General features: G+C 38.9%; 1 protein-coding gene across 2 annotated transcripts in view; it reads right to left on the reverse strand.

Annotated features, from left to right (window-relative positions):
• The window catches only part of zdhhc9 (zinc finger DHHC-type containing 9), a 54,464-nt gene that overhangs the window by 10,987 nt on the left and 22,109 nt on the right, over positions 1 to 21,368 (reverse strand). For both annotated transcript variants that reach the window (NM_001102692.1, XM_012967852.3), the window contains 4 exon segments: positions 1,204 to 1,341; positions 2,505 to 2,663; positions 8,085 to 8,245; positions 12,354 to 12,650. In NM_001102692.1, coding sequence (NP_001096162.1) covers positions 1,204 to 1,341; positions 2,505 to 2,663; positions 8,085 to 8,245; positions 12,354 to 12,520 — 625 coding nt within the window. In that variant the 5' untranslated portion in view covers positions 12,521 to 12,650.

Raw genomic sequence — 21,368 nt, forward strand, 5'->3', positions numbered from 1 at the left:
TGACGGAAAAATCAAACCTGCCTGATTTCAGGGCAGATGTCGTTCAGGCAGCCCCATCATGTGCCTATACACAGACAGATGAGCTGCCGAATCAGTCTAAAGGACTGATAGCAGCTAGAATAGGCATGTGTATGGCCACCTCTGTACGTTTGTAAAGTCACAAACTTGGGTGGGGAGGGGGTAAACTTACAGGAGAAGGGGCCCAGTTTAGTGAGGAAAATGGTAGCGCCCAGTGGACAGGATTTATTTTTATGATTTATGTTTTGTATGCTGAATTGGTCACCCATGTGTAAAATAAACTGCCTTAAAGTGAATAAAGTGTCTGCTGTAAATCCCACACGTTTACAATATATATGCAACTCTTCTACCTGCTGTTTCACCAGACTGATATAGAGCTGCTTGGTTAGAAACAGAGGGATTATTATATTATTATTGTAGTAGTAGTAACAGTTTCACAGGTGAACATGAACAGCCATTGTAGCAGGAGCTCCATCTGCTGGAGCAAGGTAAAAAGTCAACAGCAACAAGAAACATACAAGGTATTTTTTTTATTGTGACTAACATAATTAAATGAAAAACCTCAATAAAAATGAATTGTATTTAATAGCAATGTCATTGTAAAGTCATATTCTTATAAGCAGCAGACACTACTGCCTACCTACAGCACTGCTGGGTCTATGGTCTCTATTGTTATGCCCATGTTAATAAGCTTCAATTAAAATACCCTATTAAGAAGTAAAGTTCACACTTACTATACAGTTGGTATGGGTAATTCTCCCCAGGGAGTATGATTTGCCTGCATATATGCCTAGAATGTTATCAGCGCAAGCAACCAGTCAGTGTAATGTGCCTTCATAAATAAAAAACACTGCAAAATATTGTTTAGTCTTCCCAAACAGTAACCTTTGAAATCCTTCCTCAGACATACAATGGTTCATGTTCTAGTCAGGAAGAAAAGCCATACAAAACATGGACTTGATTTCTTAAAATGTAAAACTAAAGCGATTTTTTTCCCTCATAGCCTGCAGCCTCTTGTCAGGAACTTGACTGTACAATGTTACCTGCCTGTGCTGCATTTTCTTCTAGGTATGAAAACACTCAATGACCATTTACTGGGTTTTGAGGCTGGTCACAATAAAACATATAAAACTAAAAGTATCGGTCAGTTAAAGTCCTGGGATACTGAAAAGGGAGAGAACTTACTTAAAGCAACATAGACAATGTTGAAGGCAAAGATGTAGATTGTCAGTAGGGACAAAGAGAGTATGAAGAGGTAGAAGTAACGGTAATTCCTCTTTCCAACACAGTTCCCCACCCACGGACAATGATGATCAAAGCGCTCTGTGGACAGAGAAAAGTAATATTACTAAAGCAACTGCAGCACTGTTATTTTAGTTTTACTCATTCCCATCTTAATAAAATCCGCCAAATTGCCTAAAAAAATTATAATAGCTAAAGCAAATCTGAATACATGTCCAGGCTGAATAAAAGAAGACCTGTGGACCAGGTAAAGCCTTTCAGTGTTATATTAAAGCCTAACAAGTTAGAAACTTGTTGGGCCAACCAGCCTTGACGCAAACCAGACATGTTTCTTTTCATGAGGAATGAAGTCCCTTTAAAGGCATACTATACTCTTACCTTGTCTGGCACTGGCTGTCCTTAATACAAGAGAATACAGTTTTATAGTTAGCAATCTATATAGGCAATAACTTGGAGTATGAAAATTGCCATGACTGCTATAATGTCAAACTATGCCCCTTGACCAAAGGCAACACCCCCTGTTAATCAGTAACTGAAAGCAGCACAGAGCATGTGCAGTGAAGATGGGAAGCTACTAGGGGCATCTTCAGAGTTACAGATCTCCCTGCTTAAGCAGTGATGCCCAACCAGGGGCTTGTGAGCAACATGTTGCTCACCAACCTCTTTAATGTTGCTCCCAGTGGCCTCAAAGCAGGTTTTCATTTTTGAATTTCTGACTTGAAGACAAGATTTGGAGGCATAAAGACCATGTGTACTGTAAAGCAGAGCCTCCTGTGTCTGCAAGTCATCATTGGCCTATCAAAAAACCAATCACAGCCCTTATTGGTCACCCCTAGGAAATTTTTTCAGGCTTGTGTTGCTCCCCAACATTTTTTACATTTAAAAATTGCTCAAGGGTCAAAAAGGTTGGGGACCCCTTGCATAAAGGGTACAGAATCCCAAAACATACATACATGTACAACATATCTGGCCTACTTCTTTAGTTAAGCTTCATTTCTTCTCTTGGGAAAACCAATGGCAGAAACATAAAATACAGCATTGCTTACTGCTTACAGAACAGGTTTCAAGTAGGAAAATAAAAAAAAGATGCATGCATTTAATGCAAATGTGACCAAAACCAAAAACATAATATGTATAGTTCTGGAAAAGAATCTTCAACCCTTGCACATTAATCACACATTTATCAACTTGCTTGAGGCCACCTCCCTCAATGTAGATGCACTAGGGAATAACAAGGTACTTACCCACACAGTTATCACAGATACTGCAGTGGGAGGCTCGAGGTGGGCGAAAGATTTTGCAGGTATAGCAATATTTCAACTTCACAATCTGATTGTTTATTTGAACATTTTTTATGCGGGGTGGAGGCCGCTGTCCTTGTGGCACATTTCCATTGGCTGCCTCTGTGTAAGAAAATAGAAAAAGAAACAATAAAAAACAGTAAGATTAATTAGATTGGTTTATCAAGTCTGCAATCGCCTCCTAGGAAAACAAGTTTGTTAGCGAAACAATATTTTAAGAGAAAAATGGTGTCTTGTCTTGTCTTGTAAAAGACAAAGAAGTGCTTCATACAAAACATATAGAATGTTGGAATAAAACATGATGCCCCTGGCACTGGTTACTGTGGTTTAATGTAGTATTCTGCTATTGACAATCATTTCACCAGACGCCACAGAGAAGTGATTGTACTCAGGGTCGGACTGAGGGGTGCAGGGCCCACCAGGGCTTATTGCCTCAAGGGACTCTGCACCCTACAATGGGCCCCTGCAGTGGTCTTTTTTTGTTTTAATTACTTAAAAATGACTGATTTAATTAATAATCTCATAATATATATTTCTGGCAGGTCCAGAAGAAGTCAAATGGACCCTTCTCTGTAACTAAGTGGAGCCTACTACTGGCATATTTATAATAAGCACAGCCTTAAGTCCATTCGGAATGCAGGTGTTGCATAGATGATGCACTAGTGAAATGATCTGAATGATTCAGTGTGTTCAGGGGCAGAAGTGTTGGCACCAAAATACAATACAGTGAGAGACATTAGGTTGTGGCACCATATCTACATTAAATACAGTGCGAAGTAGTCGGAACTTTAGCCCCAAATTCATTAAATATAGTGAGAAGTGAGAACGTTTAAATGCACTAAATACAATAAGAGATAATGATTTATGACACCCCACACCCCTGTATCTTCCAAAAAGCAGGTTTCAGTACTGTTTTACTATTATGTGACTGGGATCATACGGACGGTATATTGAGTAGGGAAATCAATAGCTTATTTGAAAGCAGTTCAGTATTACAACTAAAAAAAATAAATTGTTGGTTCAAGAATAAACATTTTAAATTGTAAAGCAAATTATTTTCTAGTGAAAAAACTTGGGTTCTATAAATAAGTGGCATTTAGAGATCTTTTAAAAGCACATTATAGTAATTGTAGTAGTGATACATTTGTCTTTCTACAAACTTCTCTAGTGTAGCTTATGTTCCCTGCTAAATTTAGTAGAAGCTTAGCAAGGAGCTGTACCACATTTATCGACAAATGAAGGCACCAGAGGGCACTGCTTAACTTAAGTCTATGGACTGAATTTTTATGGCTGCTTGATGAACAGAATGGCAGCTCACAATCATAAACAGACAAAATATGCAGCTAAAAATATATATTAAAAAAATTTCACAGAAATAAAGAAATATTTTGCCGTTAACAGTTCCTGTTTCTAAAACATAACACAATATCTCTGAAACAAAATGAATGGGGACTGAAAGAACTGGCAGAATCCCATGCTCTGCAGAGCTCATAGATGAATCACAGAGTGTGCCTAACGTTATCACAGCAACACAGCAAGCTTACTTTCAAAAAGTGCTTATAGCATTGTGTGAGGGGCTCTTCCAGCAATAGGCAGTCCCTGTCAAACATACTCAGCACATAAACAAACCTGACGGCTTAGGCTGTGCATTGCTGTCTAGATCTGAAAATCTGATAGAAGTCTATATTTTAAGATATGCTATGAAGCAACTCTGGAAGATCTAAATCAAAGTCCTCTGCTAACAACAGAAAGCATACTTCAAATGTACTGGGCAAAAAAAATAAACCCTCAACTGCCTCTACCCACTTTTAGCCGATACTGGGAATGGAAAGTTTTAAGAGACTGGGGTTAATTTACTTACACAGGGCAAACTTGCCCCAGCAACTTACTGCAAGCAGAGATTTGCTTTCATTATTCTACCTACAGTACACACCTAAATATTAATTAAAAAAATGAACAACCACTTTAACAAGATTAGTGCAATCAGGGCCGAAACTAGTGGTAGGCAGAAGAGGCATCTGCCTAGGGTGCAAAAATGGGGGGCGCCAGGCAGGTACCTCTTCTGCCTACACCTAGTCTATGCAGCCACACTCTTTGCCCCCCTCCCCCAGTCATTGCATGAGCAAGCTGTTTCGTTGGCTTGGCCTGCAATTTGCCCATCCCACTTCCCCCCCTCCCCCCAAAAAGAAACCCATAACCACTTGTTTGACCTCCAGGCCAAACAAACAAATCTAGGGGAAAGATATGCAGTACAGGTATTGGACCCGTTATTCAGAATTCTTAGCACCTGGGCTTTTCCGTAATTTGAGTCTCTGAACATTAAATAAACCCAGTAAGATTGCTGTGCTTCCCATAAGGATCAAATATATATTTGTTAATGATCAAGTACAAGGTATTTTTTATTATTACAGAGAAGGAAATTATATTTTTAAAATTATATTTGATTAGAATAACATCTATTGACCTTTCCATAATTCTGAGCTTTCGGGATAAAGGTTTTCTTCTAGATAACCAATCCAATACTTGTAATAGGCTTCTTCAAATGCCTTCATGCATGTATCAGATCTGACTGCAATTAAAAGGCATATTTTTTTAAATTCAGCTTTACTTGTCACAGGATACTTTATATAAATCTCTAAATGTTTGTACCGTTTTTTTTCTTTATATTTATATTCCTTCCTCTTTTACCTATTATAAAAAAAAAATCTATGGCACTGACACGGAAATACAAGTGTGCCAGCGATATATATTATACATTTCTGGGTTACATGCCAGATAACCAGAGTGTAGCAGCACTAAAAAGGGTTAAACACCTTACCGTGTTGCCAACTCAGTTAGGAACAACGTGTAAATTGTGGGTTGTGTCACTTTCCTGTTCCTCATGTTGAAATGTTGTATAAAGTATGTGAAAGCTAGTATAACTTGTTCTACCATTATAATTTAAAAATAGAAACCAACCAATGGGGATGTGTAATAAAAGGCACAAAGTTTAACAGAAGCAGTAACCCATAGCAACCAATCAGAAGGTTGAATTCACTGGTCATCTGTTTAAAAACCAATATCTTATTGGTGGTTTATAATCTTAGCAAGGCTTTATATTCTAAATCAGATTACATAAAAGTGAATATGGATTCTGCTATGTATTTGTGCACATGGCTGGGCGAAATACCGTTTAATACCGAATACCGGTGTTTTTATTTTTAAAACTATATTCATTTTTCAGATACCGCAATAACGGGGTGTCAGGGTACTCACCCGTGCGGCCCGGTCTCGCGCGCCTCCTTGCTTGCGCGTCCAGGCGCACGTACATGTCAAAGCGTGCACGTCCGCGATGCGCTGAAGGCGCTGGTTCTGCGCATGCGTGGGGGGTATTTAAAGCTATCAAACGCCTCCTCCTGTGCTATGTTGTCTGCGGCCTTGCCTGGGAAACTAAGCCTGCCTGATTTACCTTACGACTTTCTGTTGCCGATCCTTCGCTTGCCTGACTCTGATTTTCAATACTGCAGTAATTATTCTCTAATTTATTAGGAAATGGGGTTAACACCTAATCATGCATGGAAAAAAAAAATACCGTCAAATACCGTGACACCGATATAATTTTGAAAAATACCGTGATATAAATTTTTGGTCATACCGCCCAGCTCTATTTGTGCATGCATGGACACACAGGAAATACTTTATCTGCGGATCTGATCTTCTATCCTGACAGAACAAGTGGTATGTATGTATGTATGTATGTATGTATGTATGTATAACTTTATTTATAAAGCGCCACAAGGGTACGCAGCGCTGTACAGTCTTACAGAATACAAAATTACACACAGGGAGGACAAGTGATATAATAAATAAATACAATAAATATATATATATATGTATACATATATGTAAGTGCCATGTGGTATGAGACACAGTAGGAAGGAGGTCCCTGCCCCGTAGAGCTTACAATCTGAGTGGTTGGGTAACATACAGGCACAAACTGGAAGGTAAGAGTGCATCAGGTATGGGCATTTGCCCTTAAGCGCAGGACTGGGCAAAATAATGTCTTAGTGCTCCAGAAGGTAACAGCTGAGTTTTTTCTTAAAGAGAGTGGGTGAGTTTTCCCTACGGAGGGATTCAGGGATAGAGTTCCAGAGGTAAGGAGCAGCAAGATAGAAAGGTTTAAGACGAGAGAGTGCAGTGGGTGTGGATGGTGTAAAGAGACGGAGGCTCTGAGAGGAGCGGAGGAGACGACCAGGAACATGTAGGGAGACTAGTGAAGAAATGTAGTGAGGAGCAGAGGAGTGAAGGGCTTTGAATGTCAGCAGAAGGATTTTGTAAGCTATCCTTTGCTTGACAGGCAGCCATGCTAGTGAGCTTAATTGAGGCTGAGCTGGATCCCTCTTAGGAGAGAGCAGGAGGATCCTGGCAGCAGAGTTTAAGATTGATTGCAGGGGAGAGAGGTGGGAGTCTGGGAGGCCGGTTAGTAGGAGATTGCAGTAATCTAAGCGGGAAAGGATAAGGGCATAGATTAGTGTTTTAGCTGTTGCTTGTGAAAGAAAGGGGCGTATCTTGGCAATATTATGGAGGAAAAAGCAGCAGGTTTTGGCAGTGTTATTAATATGGTTAGAGAAGGAGAGGGACTGGTCAAAGATAACCCCAAGGCAGCGTGCAGAATTTACAGGGTTGATGGTCAAGCCATCAATAGTAATGGTGAAAGGAGGAGGAGGGCCAGGTTTGGGCGGGAAGACCATGAGCTCTGTTTTAGCTAGGTTAAGTTTGAGCTGGCGTCGGTTCATCCAGGAGGAGATAGCCAGGAGGCAGTTACCAATCTGGGTTTGGACATCAGCAGTTAGTGCAGGGGTGTCTAAATATATCTGGATGTCATCTGCATATAGGTGGTATTTAAGACCAAAAGAAGAAATAAGGTCTCCTAGAGAGAGTGTACAGGGAGAACAGCAGGGGACCAAGCACAGAGCCCTGAGGCACCCCCACACTAAGCGGAACCGGGGTAGAGGATTTGTTAGTAAGAGCGACAGAGAAGGAGCGGTTAGAGAGATAGGAAGAAGTGAAGTTACATTCTGAACCAACATGGTGATTCTGCCAGCTTTGTAGCTTAATGTAGCTTCTGTACACCACACACGGCAGCTAAGAAATGTGACAGTATGATGCTCTGAATCAAGCATCTCTTGGAGAAAAGTGCCATTGCTTTTCTTGGCAAGAAATAACATACACGTTTAGGAGTTAATGGCTCCTACAGCAAAATATCTTTTAGGGATTGCCCAATCTTTTTTGTACCACCCGACCCCCACCATGAAGTCTACTAAGTTCCTCGTGCCCCATTGATGTATGCTGTCTCTTGTTACATGCCTACATCCAAATATTCAATGATTTCACAATACATATATCCTTATAGTAAGGGTCCACTGTGAAGAGATGCATTTGTGGTTCTGCACAGGATGTTAAGTATGTTGCAAAATTGAAACAAGAGTGTTGAGAAAAGCACATGTTCACATGAAGAAATGCTCACACCAACGACCAACTCACCTATTTCCATTTCTATGAAAGCTGCCTCATCAGGCAATGCTCGTGGTATGACTCCAGGGTCACTGAAACTTGTGCGTAACAGAGTAGCCATGGCAAACAGAAAAAGGACTGCTGCAAAGACTGGTATTGCTGGAGAGAGGTGCACGGCCAGGTAGCGACACCTGCATAAGAAAAAACATGAGGTTCAGCAACTATGAGTAACTACAATGTGGTCTAGCCCAAAGATGGCCCCTGTGGTTGCATTCTTATATTACTACTACGGAGAGAATGTAATTAATAACACTTTACTATTCAAGCACATTAAATAGACATTACTTATAGATTACACTTATAAGCTGTCAGCTGTACACAATAGAGCATCATAATATTATTTAACTTAAGCAATAGAGACCATTTATCAAATGAAATAGAGCAGAGGTAACACTTCCACTATCATGGGAAGTTTTGTATTCTTTAAAATCTGTTGGATTATGGAGGATCTGTGAGCTTAATTTCTGAAGCAGATTGCAAGAAGTGTTCCTTGACTGAGGTATAAATTTCACTATGAATGCTATTATATATCTAACCATCCATCCAGATGCTGTCCTCGCCCCAACAGTCTGAATCCCTATTTCTGTGATCCGATATTGCCCACCACAAAGTGGGCAAACGGGGGAAAGAACTGCTTGTTTGGTGACCTTGCCAAATGAGCAGAGCTTTCAATGTATGGCCAGCTGTATAGTCCAATAGTTCAAGGGGGCAGAATGCATATAGGTAGAAAAACCATTGTTTACTTTATGAATATTAAATTTGATACCAAATACCATGCAGGTAAAAAAAACAACAAAAAAAAAACTTAAGGTAATTTTACAGATTATATAAAATAGATTTTCTTCTTTTATAAATGTAAGAGCTCTTCATACTGTATAGCAGAAGCTTTGAATAGCAATGAAACAAAAGACGGTTTCAAATAGAGCTTAAAGTGCTGAGGGAAAGCCAATGAAGGGGCCTGGCAATGTTCACATAGGCAAGGGTTTCTACACACTAGACTAAGCAATCCTCTAGGTCAGGGATCCCCAACCTTTCTTACTCGTGAGCCACAGTCAAGTGTAAAAAGACTTGAGGAGCAGCACAAGCATCATAAAAGTTCATGGAGGTGCCAAATAAGGGCTGTGATTGGCCATTAGGCAGCCTCTATGCACACTATCAGCTTACAGGGGGCTTTATTTGGTAGTAAATCTTGTTTTTATTCAACCTAAACTTGCCCCCAAGTCAGGAATTCAAAAATAACTACTTGGTTTGGGGGGCACTGAGAGCAACATCCAAGAGGTTGGGGAGCAACATGTTGCCCACGAGCCACTGGTTGGGGATCACTGCTAGGTGGTGCATGCCAAGAAGTCACTCGCACTTGACAATTGGAGGCTTCACAAAAAATACCAGCACCATCTAGTTAGCATAACTGGCTAGAAACATTCCCTGGTCTGCAATGTTGCACAACGTTGCCCCAGCCAATAACAGAACCTATTTTTAACCAGCTATAGGTAGATGCTACAAGTCTTTCCATGTGACTAAAGTCTTATCCCAATATTTAATAATAACCACTAAATATGAAGTTTATAGGGCAGATTTATCAAAATGTGAGTTTAGAGCTTAATACATAAAATATGATAAATACGCATCTAAAAATCCCGTAGGAATGAATAGTCCTTGGGAGTTTTTATGTATTAAGCTCTTTACAAACATTTTGATAGATCTGCCCCTAAGTGTTAGTCTAATGGAAGTGGGATTTGAAAGACACAAGTACAAAATGTTCCAGAATATTAGTATTATATTTATTTTTAGATCATTGCTCACAAATTTTACACTGATTAAAAGGGTAGTTTACCTTGCAAACATTTTTAGTTAAATTGATTCAAAATATGAATCTAGTTTATCTGTTTTTCCTGCCAAAATTATATTTATATTTTCCCATGAACACTCATTTAAGTGGAGTTACCGGCCCTCTAAAAACATGTTCAAATTTTAACTAAAAAATGTAAATGATTTTAGCCAATACATTTCTTAGCAGCAGCATTACCCTGTTCTGTGCATGCCCCTTGACTTCCACTAAAGCTTGTTACAAAGCAACTGTTGATTAAAGGAGAAGGAAAGGTAAAAATTAAGTAAGCTTTATCAGAAAGGTCTATGTAAATACAGCCATAAGCACTCACAGAAACGCTGCACAGACTTCCGTCAAAAGATTTGTTGGGTCTGTTTTCCTGTGTCAGAGACACGCAGCTCTCTCCTCTCTCCTGCTCCCCCTCCCTCAAGAATGCTAAGAACTCACTCCCCCCTTTAGGAATGTGGATCTGAGCCAATCAGCAGAAAGCGGACTCATAGTCTAACTAACTGAGCATGTTCACTTGGTCCCGGTGTCTGTGCAGAGTGATACATTATGGGAATCTTCTTTACAGAGCTCAGCGTTTTTTCTTCCTGTTTGGCTTCTGATCATCTGAACAGGAGAAACATGGGGAGACTTAAGGGCACCACTGAGAGAACTGAAGGTATGCCTGCAGCTTGAGATTAACTCTTTATTAGCCTTTCCTTCTCCTTTAAATTAACTTCTGGCTTCTGCTGCGGCTGCTGGGAAACACCAGAGGGAGGAAATGTAAACTTGCAACTGACATTTTAGAATGGCGAACATAAGAAATAGAAAAAACGGAAGAGAGTAATTATTTTTTGGGGTTACTATCTAAAGACAATTAAACAGGAAGGGGAACTGCCTCTTTAAAAAAAAACAAACAACTGCAAGGCTAAATTCTTATTTTGCAGTGCAAGCATTACACATTAATAACATTAAAAAAAAAAAAAAAAAACTTTTATAGACCAATAAAATAATTCTTCACTGAGAAATTCCCATCCCATACCAGACAAGCTACATTGCTTCCATATATTTGGGGTGTAGCCTTTCATACCTGAAGCAAAGGCAAGAATTCAGTCTTTATTATTCTACGGCTTAGTAGATTCAATTACAAAAAAAGAAGCAGTGAGCCGTGCATAATGATTTTTATTGGATTCTTTGCAGGTCAATCAAATATAAAGGTAAAAGTAACTGCTAATATTTCATCAAGTCTACACTTTTAAAAGCACATAGTGAAGTGACATTATATTACTCTGGTATCTGGTATATCATTTATTTGTTTCCCTTTATCTGTATTGGATCGTAATGATTTTCTGACTGGGCCAGCACAGCCATCAGAACATCATTACGATTGGCTGGCTTTAGAAACTCCTTTAAGAGGAAAGCAAAAAACAAATCACCTGACATGAGATTTGATATTAATATTGATAATTTGAAGCATGTTGGGAGTATTCCACACTTCCATACAATTCTCTCATTGCCCCTACCAGCTCTTCAATGCAGAAGGTTGTCTACCAGAACTACATTAGTCAATCATGCTGTTATCTAAAAGAGGGAAAATTAGCTTGTGGATATTACTCTGTATTTAAACATTAGAAGGGCAAACAGCTAACAACTTTTGAAATCTGACAAGCTGGAAAGCCCTATACCAGTGATCCCCAACCAATGGCTCATGAGAAACAAGTTGCTCCCCAAGTCCTTGGTTGCTGCTCCCAGTGGCCTCAATGTAGGTGCTTATTTTTGAATTCCTGGCATGAAGGCAGGTTTTGATTGCATAATAACAGGTTTACTGCCAAACAGAACCTCCTGTAGGCTGCCAGTCCACATAGGGGCTACCAAATAGCCAATCACAGCCCTATCCTGGTATGCCCAGGAACTTTTGTCATACTTATGTTGCTCTTCAACTTTTGACATTTGAATGTGGCCCACGGGTGAAGGGTTGGGAACTCTTGCCCTATACTGTATAGGGAAATACTGTATGGAGAAACAAGGTAACAATAGGGTGGGGTTGAATTTCTGTGATTAGTACATGGATGCACACAATATGACAGCCATAAGAATCTTATTGGTATGTCTTGTCCTTTACTGCCTACTCTGCCACTGCCAGTTTTACTGGTTCTGGTCACATCCCAGTGATGTAAAGTCACACCCAAGCCATTCTTTTGTAAAAGAGTTATAACAAAAGAAAAGGGGTAAAGGCAAACATTTGGAACCCTCTCTGCAAAAACACATTGCAATCAAAAAAGCAATGGCTGTGTCTCTGGCAGGTAATTTTGGTTGGATTTTGCCAATTTCCAGGTGTTGCTAAAAGAAATAAAATAATCATAGTGTCTAAACACAGAGAAGCTTAGGACTTACATAAAGCAAGGAGAATTAAATGTAGAACTTACTCAAACGCGAAGAAGAGGGAACAGGTGCCCAAGATGAGTATCAGGGTTAGGTAAAATATGCCCTTTTGTCTGGCCATCATCACTCGACCATCGCAGCAGAAAGTGTTCTTTCCAGGTAGTTTCTCCCATTTCCGCGTGACTTTTTTCCTAACCATCATGACAGACATGATTGCACTTCTTATTCAGAAATGCTGCCAGGTGCAGCCCTTTACACGTCCTACTTTCTGGTTATGCTATCCAAGTTTCTCCCACAGTATCCAAGGTGTACAGGGCATCATGTTAGAGCCAAATGCAGTCCTGTGAAAAAAGAAATACATAGTTTTAAGGGATGTATTTCAAGTGTATTGAAAGTATTTTGAATAACTTCAAAATCACTTATATTTTATACATCATTAAAAGAAAACAATGGAGGTTTGCTTGTGTGGTACGTATGAACTAATACTGGCTGTACATGCGTGTAAAAAAAATAAAGCAATCATTCAGCTGATTTCAGCATTAGTGACTCCACAACTGAACTTATGTGGGGGTCAGTTTGGACAGACCGTCCTATAATGGATTACAGTAGTGATCCCCAGCGAGTGGCTCAGGGGCAACATGTTGCTCTCAGTGCCCCCAAAACAGGTAGTTATTTTAGAATTCCTGACTTGGTGGCAAATTTTGGTTGAAGAAAAGCAAGATTTATTACCAAATAAAGCCCCCTGTAAGCTGATAGTGTGCATAGAGGCTACCATATAGCCAATCTTAGCCCTTATTTGGTACCTCCATGAACATTTATGATGCTTGTGTTGCTCCTCAAGTCTTTTTACATTTGACTGTGGGTCATGAGTAAGAAAGGTTGGGGATGCCTGGATTACTGTCAGGACTAAAAGTCTCAAAGGACATGTAACCCCACCTCAAAAAAAATGTAATTGGCAAAAAGTCTTTTTGATTTTTTTTTTTTTTTTTTTTTTTTTTAATACCTGCCACTCTGGTTGTAGCACCCCCCTAATCACTTAGATTCCCTTTTCCTACTCTACCACACTCACCCCCCTCCCTCAAGAATTTACTTTGGCTGCTGGCTACTGAGTGTGCTCAGTTCTTCTTAGCTCAGATTACTAAACACGCCCTCCAGTCTAGCAGCAAATGAAGAAATGGCATTGTTGGTTCCCATAGAAATTCTGCTCTAGTTGTCTGCTCCTATTTTTTCTTCTAACTTCCTCTCCTAAGCTCTAAGTTTAACCATTACAGTGCTCAAGCGTAGCAGAACTTTTATCAAAGTAAGTTCTGCCAGTGTAGGCCTGCATTCTTCATTGCATGAACATTATAGCTCACATATGCTATTTGCAGATGTAAACGTCACTGATGATGCATAAGAGGATATATGCAGTACAAATTAGGCCATTTGTGTGGCGGAGATGGGCCCAACTCATAAGTTTTAGAAAACGGTAGGCTTTACATGTTCTTTAACACTGGCACCTGCTTTTCACGCAAGTGCATTTTATTGTGGCAAGTGATGTTTCCAGTCTTGCGGAGAGAACGCCTATTCACTGGTAGCCATGTTCCAGAAGTACTGACAGGTCCTGCCTGTCAGTGGAAACACCACGTGTGTCATGGAAAGAAACTTGAAAGTTATAAAAGTTTCTTTCCATGTTTGCGTGGAGAAATATAATCTTTGGCAGTCATATGACTGCTTCATGTATAATACAGCAGCCAAGTTATGCAGTATGACGAGGATTCTGAACCTAAGCAACAACCTTAACGGAATACTGTTAAGGTAAAACAGGTTTTTTTTTTTTTTTTTAAACAAATCAGTTAATAGAGCTTCTTCAGCAGAATCCTGCATTGAAAGCCATTTTTCAAAAATGCTAACCGTTTTTTTCAATATTTAATTTTGAAATTTCACATGGTGCTAGCCATATTCTTCATTTCCCAGGGTGCCACAGCCATGTGACCTGGGTTCTGATAAACCTCAGGTCACACTTTACTGCTGAGCTGCAAATTGGAGTGATATCACCCCCCTCCCAGCAGCCGATAATCAGAACAATAGGAAGGTAACAAGATAGCAGCTCCCAGTATATATCAGAATAGCACTCAGTAGTAAGAGTCCCAAGTCTGGCTTGGGACTCCTCCAGTTACATGGAAGTAGGAGAAACAATGTGCCTGAAAGCAGTTCTAATGTGCATCTCCTTCTAAAAGCTCAGACTCGGCCACAATGCAAGGAGATGGCTGCCTACACACCAATATTACAACTAAAAATAAAACAAAAAAAAAATACTTATGTTCGTTCAAGAATAAAATTGTAAATGGTAGAGTGAATTATTTGCTATGTAAACAGTGTAATTTAGAAATAAAAAGTACACCATAAAAATGACAGAATTCCATTAAGAGCAAGTTTAATAAGATGTAAGGCAGGTGATTTTAGGCAGGGAGCATCTCCAGAGCAACAGTGATGCCACTGTGTATATGGTGAGCTTGGCGCTGATGGGTATACTACTGGGATCCTATGATACTTGTCCAGTCTATTGCAAAAAACAATACACAGACAACCTCATCACTTGAAGAATGTTCTAGCTAAGCTTTGTAGGCCACCTCAGATAGAGCCATTCTGGACAAATTGGCCATCAGCCTTAACCAAAAGAGCTATTGCTACTTTGGAAATTACTATTGTATAGCAATAAAAATTTAGGCGATCTAAGAATTCCATATGACAGAGATCCCTAGACAGAGATCTCATTAGCTTGTACATGTAGCATAAAAACATGTGGAAAAGGTGTATATTTCCTATAGACCTTTTATCTTCCAAATACTGAAAATGCTTTACAAAATTACAGTACTTATGGAGCAGAGTCTAAAGCAGTGATCTCCAAAATGTGGGGTCTGTACGCTTGGGAAAGTTTGGAGCAGTGCTGGGGAAAGCCTGGTTTGAAGGCCAGCTAGGCTTTGGATTGAGAAGAATGGCCATGACCTGCAAGGGATGGCCCTGACCAAAGACTGGACCATCAAGGGGCTTGAACTGAAAAAGTTTGACAACCATTGTACTAGACAGATCCTTTCTCCGTTATATCAAGAAATGTAAACTATAAAAATTGGTAGAAAAGGAAAAAGTTAAAATATCTAAAGACGAGGGGGGTAATTTACTAATGGTTGCATTTTTTTCCCCTCATTGGGATTCTTTAGTGCTAAAGGTCACCAAAAAAAAAGTGAGACTTTTTATAATATTTACTTTGAGACAAAACTGCGACTATTCTGAATCCAAAATACTCCATCTAAAACCTGTTGAGATCATGTAAAAGGCAATGGCAGATGTCCCTTCTATTTCCTGGAAGATCTTTCTTTGCTTTAAATTGTTAGAGCTTTTCGGATTTTTGACACTGGTTTCTTGCAGCAATTTGAAAAAGTTGCAGTTTTAGAGTATTCATTTTCAGAATGGAATGTGAAAAACAAAATAATGCATGTTACCTCAAGTAAAAAACCTATGTTAACATAAAAGGTGGAAGATTGAATGGTAGAAACACAGAATTTAGGGTCCTTAAAGGACCCTGTGTTTCTACCATTCAATCTGTCATGGGCAAAAAAGGGGGGATCAGTTAATTAGTTTTTGATTCTAAGCTGCTGCTGTGAGCGAAGCATGAGGCACGCAAACAACTATTTTTAAAAGGTTTTCACTGTATTTAGTGGGGAAAAATGGAAACCCTATAAATAGCTGTGTGGAGAAAGAGCTAGCTATAACACATTTTTCTTTTATTGTCCATTGTACTTTCATATGATTGCTCCTCATGCTCTCGATCTGCAGCAGGGATAGGAATCCTATGGCTCTACGCATGTTCAACTTAAGTCTTCCCTTAACAGCAAGCCTATGTCCAACTGTGTTTTTGTTCATCAATAGTGCCATTTAGCTGGAATCCTACAAGCTGTATGGAACAAGTAATATGTAAAAATCAAAAGAATAACCACTTAGCATTTAAGCGGTTTTGCTCCAAATAACATTATTAGATACCCTGGGTAAATATGAACCTGGGCATGACAACCAATCAAATGTCTACTTTTTGTTAAACCTGCAGTTGGCTGAAAAAAAAAAAGCCAATCAGATTGGTTGCTATGGGTTACTGGCCATGGTCAAATTTGCCCAGTGTTTATAAATGAATCCTATGGTGAATAAATTACCTTTTATCACATTTTTTAACCAGGTCTAGTAACCAGTAGCAAACAGTCAAATATTCATTTTGTTTATTGACAACATGATTTCAAAACAGACCATCTTCCCCAAGGTTTGAACCTTGAAAAGATCTTGCTGTGTAGACCGGTAACTAGTTATACCCTTAACTTAACATTTCCAGATACTTAAAGGAGACATTTCATATCACCTTCATATTCAGTTATATGATTCATCTTTTCTCAACCTATGGAATCTTGCAGAAAAAAAATGATCTGAATGCATTTTACCTGCTAAAATCGTTTTTTATATCAGAGCTGCAGAGAGATCTTCACTCCTCTGAAGCTAAACTGAAATGAGAGGTGGGAGTTTCTCTTCATTCTCCCACATGAAATGGTCACTGACTGACAGGCTGAACTCTGCTGTAGCAGGGAAAACCCCTCCCACCTCCCTGCCTGTGTATCTGTTACCAGTTACACATTTAGTTAGCATTAGGTACAGTATATTGCTTTTACTAAGTATAAGAAAAAGATTTAACTCTTTTATAAAGAGATTGGCACAGAGGCAAAGAATCTGGCAGAATGTGCACTGCTAGTTGGGAGGGCTGGGCGGGGCCAGGAGCAGCAGAGGAGAGCAGGACCCAAGTGTGACTGACGTGCCTGCCGAAATGACATCATCAAAATCGCCGCCCATGTCTCCACCCCCCGGCTTTCTCCTAGTGGATGCGACTCCTCTATAGAAAGAAGCCAGAGCCGGCGGCCCCAGCTACAGTCAGCCTGTTTCTGCTAGCCGGAAGCCCTGGAAACAGGAGGGGCTTCAGCAGTTTCACAACAATTGCACAGTGTTCTTGAATAATAGGTGAGAAATAAAAGTTGTTTTATTCAATTTCATAGTACTAGCTACAATTTAGAATAAAGTTAAAAACAATGGTATATGTCTCCTTTAAAACTAAACGGACAGATATTCATTATCCCAGACTAGTGATCCACACTTAAATTTAAAATATGTTTTGGTGTCTCAAGCAGTGCATACAAATCAATGTAAAAGTATAAGTATTAATATAACTTTAATAAGTACTGGAAGAATTATCCGCTTATTGTGAATTTGTTAAATTGCTAAGCCCTAAATTGCCAAACTCTTCTGGGAATGGAAAGCTTCTTAAAGCACTTCCCTTATTACCTGCAACCACAAGTCTGGCCAACTGAGAATTGCATGCATCCAAAACAGAAAGAAATAAATGCCATAGGGAATGTGTTCATGTGAAGCACTAATTAGAGAAACAATTAATAGGTAAGGCTGACACGGAGCAGTCTGGACCCTGAGCGACACAAGCTGCTTCCATTAACCCAACAGCACAATGCAATTATCTCTGCTTTTGGTAATATAACACTACATTCTGCCAGCTCCTTATTCTGATGGGAAGATCTCGGAACGGCCTACTAGAAGGACTAGAATTTAATAATGCTTCATTAATTGATTCACTCCCGCAATATATCTCCAAGTGTAGCTAAGATCAGCTACTGAAAGTTTTTGCACATATTTTCACACCTGTGCTACCCATCACCAAAATACTGGGGCGGGCATAAGATAAGGGTAGTCTGCAGCACTATGGTCAGTAAGATATACTCAAACAAAGGGGCCTATTTTAAAATGGTGTAAAAACCTCTGTAAAATATATGGAAAATTTATCAAGGTGTGTTTTATTTTACATCCGGACAGATTTTTTTCCAGTGATGCCTGGTGACGTGTGGCGTATTTTGACGCCTTTCTTTTACACTGCGTTATAAATCTACCCCCAAGTGTTTTAAACTGTGGTGGAGAATTGCTCTCATCTGTGTTCCTGAGTGGGAAAAACCTGTGAGCAGGGATGGGCACTTTGATTTCTGAGATTCTCCCTGAAAAGACTGCAATGTTAAAATGCAATGTCTTAGGGCGAAGACACACGCGCCGATTAGTTACCTCAACTTTATAAAAAGTCTGTTGCATGACTAATCACAGTGACTTTCCTACCATAGGTTAAAGTGTAAGATGCTTCAACTAATTGCCCACACGGATTCGTTGTGCAGATTAGTTGCCGCAACTTTTTAAAATGTAGCTATTACTAATTTCTGTGTGTGTTTTCGCCCTTATAATTCATACACATTACACTTATTAACACTCCTAGCCTAGTTTTATGTACAAACAAGTTATTTTTTTTTTGCAAAAGTAAAATAGCAAAGTATGACTTACAAAAGCCTGAGCCAAACTCCTGTGACCCTTTCTCTTATAAATGCATTGTACTGTGTTAGTGCATATTTTTAGGGTTGACTGACATTTGTTACATAATGTACTAAAAACCCTGTCTTTTTATGTGCATTATGTAACAAGTTTCTATAAAATTGTGTTTAAGCATTAACTTTAAATTTTCTGTGCCCTACAATTAATAGGGGGCAATGCAAAAGGGAGAAATGCAATGAAATTATTCATTTCATCACAGTTAACTCTTATTTTGTATTAGTCTTCATTTTTATTACATCCAATGTTTGCTTTCATCAGTCGAACTGCTGCAGGCTAGTGCAGTAAAGGGTTACAAAACTGCTCACATTTTGTTTGTGCATGAGTTTTACATGTGGTTTTTAAAACACTGCCAGTTTTATGGAATTTTTACAAGCTATGGTGGGGGGGCAGAGGAACTAAATGTTTCATCACAAAGTGGGCTTAAATCTTAAAAAAAAACCCAAAAAAAACAACTCTTGTTTATAGCACAGAGGAGGAATGAGAAATCCCTCCAAGCTTGCAATTATCCTGTTAAAAGACAGAACCTAAAGTAACACAGATTCATAGTTGTAAAGGGGCACTAACTTTAAAGGGGAACCACAAAGTCAACTGCAGCTACAGACGCACAATACTTTTGGTAAGTTTAGGGACATTTAAAAAAGAAAACCAAAAAAATAAAACGGTTGTGAGGGTCTAATTGTCACCATGGTGTGTGTATATATATATATATATATATATATATATATATATATATATATATATATATATATATATATATATATATATATATTATATATATATATATATTATATATATATATATATAATTAGTGTTCGGCTCTATGGGCTTGGCAGAGTGTCAAAAACATGAATAGATATCCTGTTTATTCAGTGACAAGCTTCGCTATTATGTAACGATAACATGCCAGTAAATTAAAGTTCTTAAAGCCATTTTCTATAAGTAGACAAACTGGGAAGTAATAGCCTGGGTTCTTTTGCAGTGTAAGGACAATTCCAAAGGGTTGGTCAACCAGTTAGTTAGTAGTTCTGTGGGCAGGGGACAAGATGCTCTAATACACACCCCCCCCATTCACTTTTAAGATAATCATCTGCAAACACATATGTATTAGCTGTTGCCACTTGAAAATGTAGCGGTCAACATTTTTTGAGCTACTAGCTCTGGTTATGCGGTCAAATCCCTATGGCATGTATCAAAGCTAGTTTTACTATACTGAGGAAATCTAGATATGTGTTTGTAAAACAGAGCACTGGATTAGATCGTTGTGTCTATTTTCTAACTTTTATTAAACTCATCAACTATAAATGCTGGTTGCTACTGGAAACTGCAGTGGTGCAATTTAGCACCTGTATTTGTTAATGAGCCACATCATAGGCAAAGGGTATGCAATCTACGTCTCTCCATATGTTAAAGATGAAATATGAAGGAGTACATTGGGATTGTCTCCCTAAAATGACTACAGTGTGAAAGCTTATATGGCTTACAATGTGCATAAATTATTCTCCAGTATGCACCTGAATCTGTGGCTATGAATCCCTTAATTTAAGCCTTATATACATAGGCACCAAACGATTATTCAAAATTATATCAAATAAGTGTTCCTAAAAAGCAAAAAAAATACTCTCACAATTATCTGAAATCATGCTCTTGCAATCACAAACACACTTTGCATATCTACCTACACATCCAGCTCTGCCCATTTAACAGGCTGAACCCAGAAACAGAGAAGTAACAGGCTGAGGGGCTGAAAATTACCCCTGCAGTTACCAGAGTGTTACTACAAAGGGGAGAACCAAAAGGATTATTCAGGAAGAGATTAATATAGGTGGCTTTGTAAAGTCCTGGGAACCAAATAGCTAGAGAAAGAGCCAATAGCAATAAATGGAGTCTAAGTTTGTTGGCAAATTATCTGGTCCCACTGCTACTCTGTAATATTTAAAGAAAGCATCACATCTCTCTGCAAGTTGTTTTTTGATTCCCCAAACATCAGTGACCCAGTGCCTGACTAAATATTTACAATGTATTAGTCCAGTCAGCCAGATCTTCAAACAAATGCTCCATTGATCCCCACAGCCACCAATGAATTTAGATGTAGGTGTAGGGTATTTTACTTGCCAAAAGAAAATCAAATATAAAAAATAAAAAAACCCAAAAAACAATTATATGCCCTAATTACTTTCCAGGAATTTGATCAGGTTCAAATTGAACTAAAATATACAGTGGTGTGAAAAACTATTTGCCCCCTTGATTTCTTATTCTTTTGCATGTTTGTCACACTTAAATGTTTCTGCTCATCAAAAACCGTTAACTATTAGTCAAAGATAACATAATTGAACACAAAATGCAGTTTTTTAAATGAAGGTTTACGTTATTAAGGGAGAAAAAAAACTCCAAATCTACATGGCCCTGTGTGAAAAAGTGATTGCCCCCCTTGTTAAAAAATAACTTAACTGTGGTTTATCAATTTCAATTTTCAATTTCAATATCAATTTCTGTAGTCACCCCCAGGCCTGATTACTGCCACACCTGTTTCAATCAAGAAATCACTTAAATAGGAGCTACCTGACACAGAGAAGTAGACCAAAAGCACCTCAAAAGCTAGACATCAG

This window comes from Xenopus tropicalis, chromosome 8, assembly GCF_000004195.4.
Source record: "Xenopus tropicalis strain Nigerian chromosome 8, UCB_Xtro_10.0, whole genome shotgun sequence".
NCBI classification, from domain to species: domain Eukaryota; kingdom Metazoa; phylum Chordata; class Amphibia; order Anura; family Pipidae; genus Xenopus; species Xenopus tropicalis.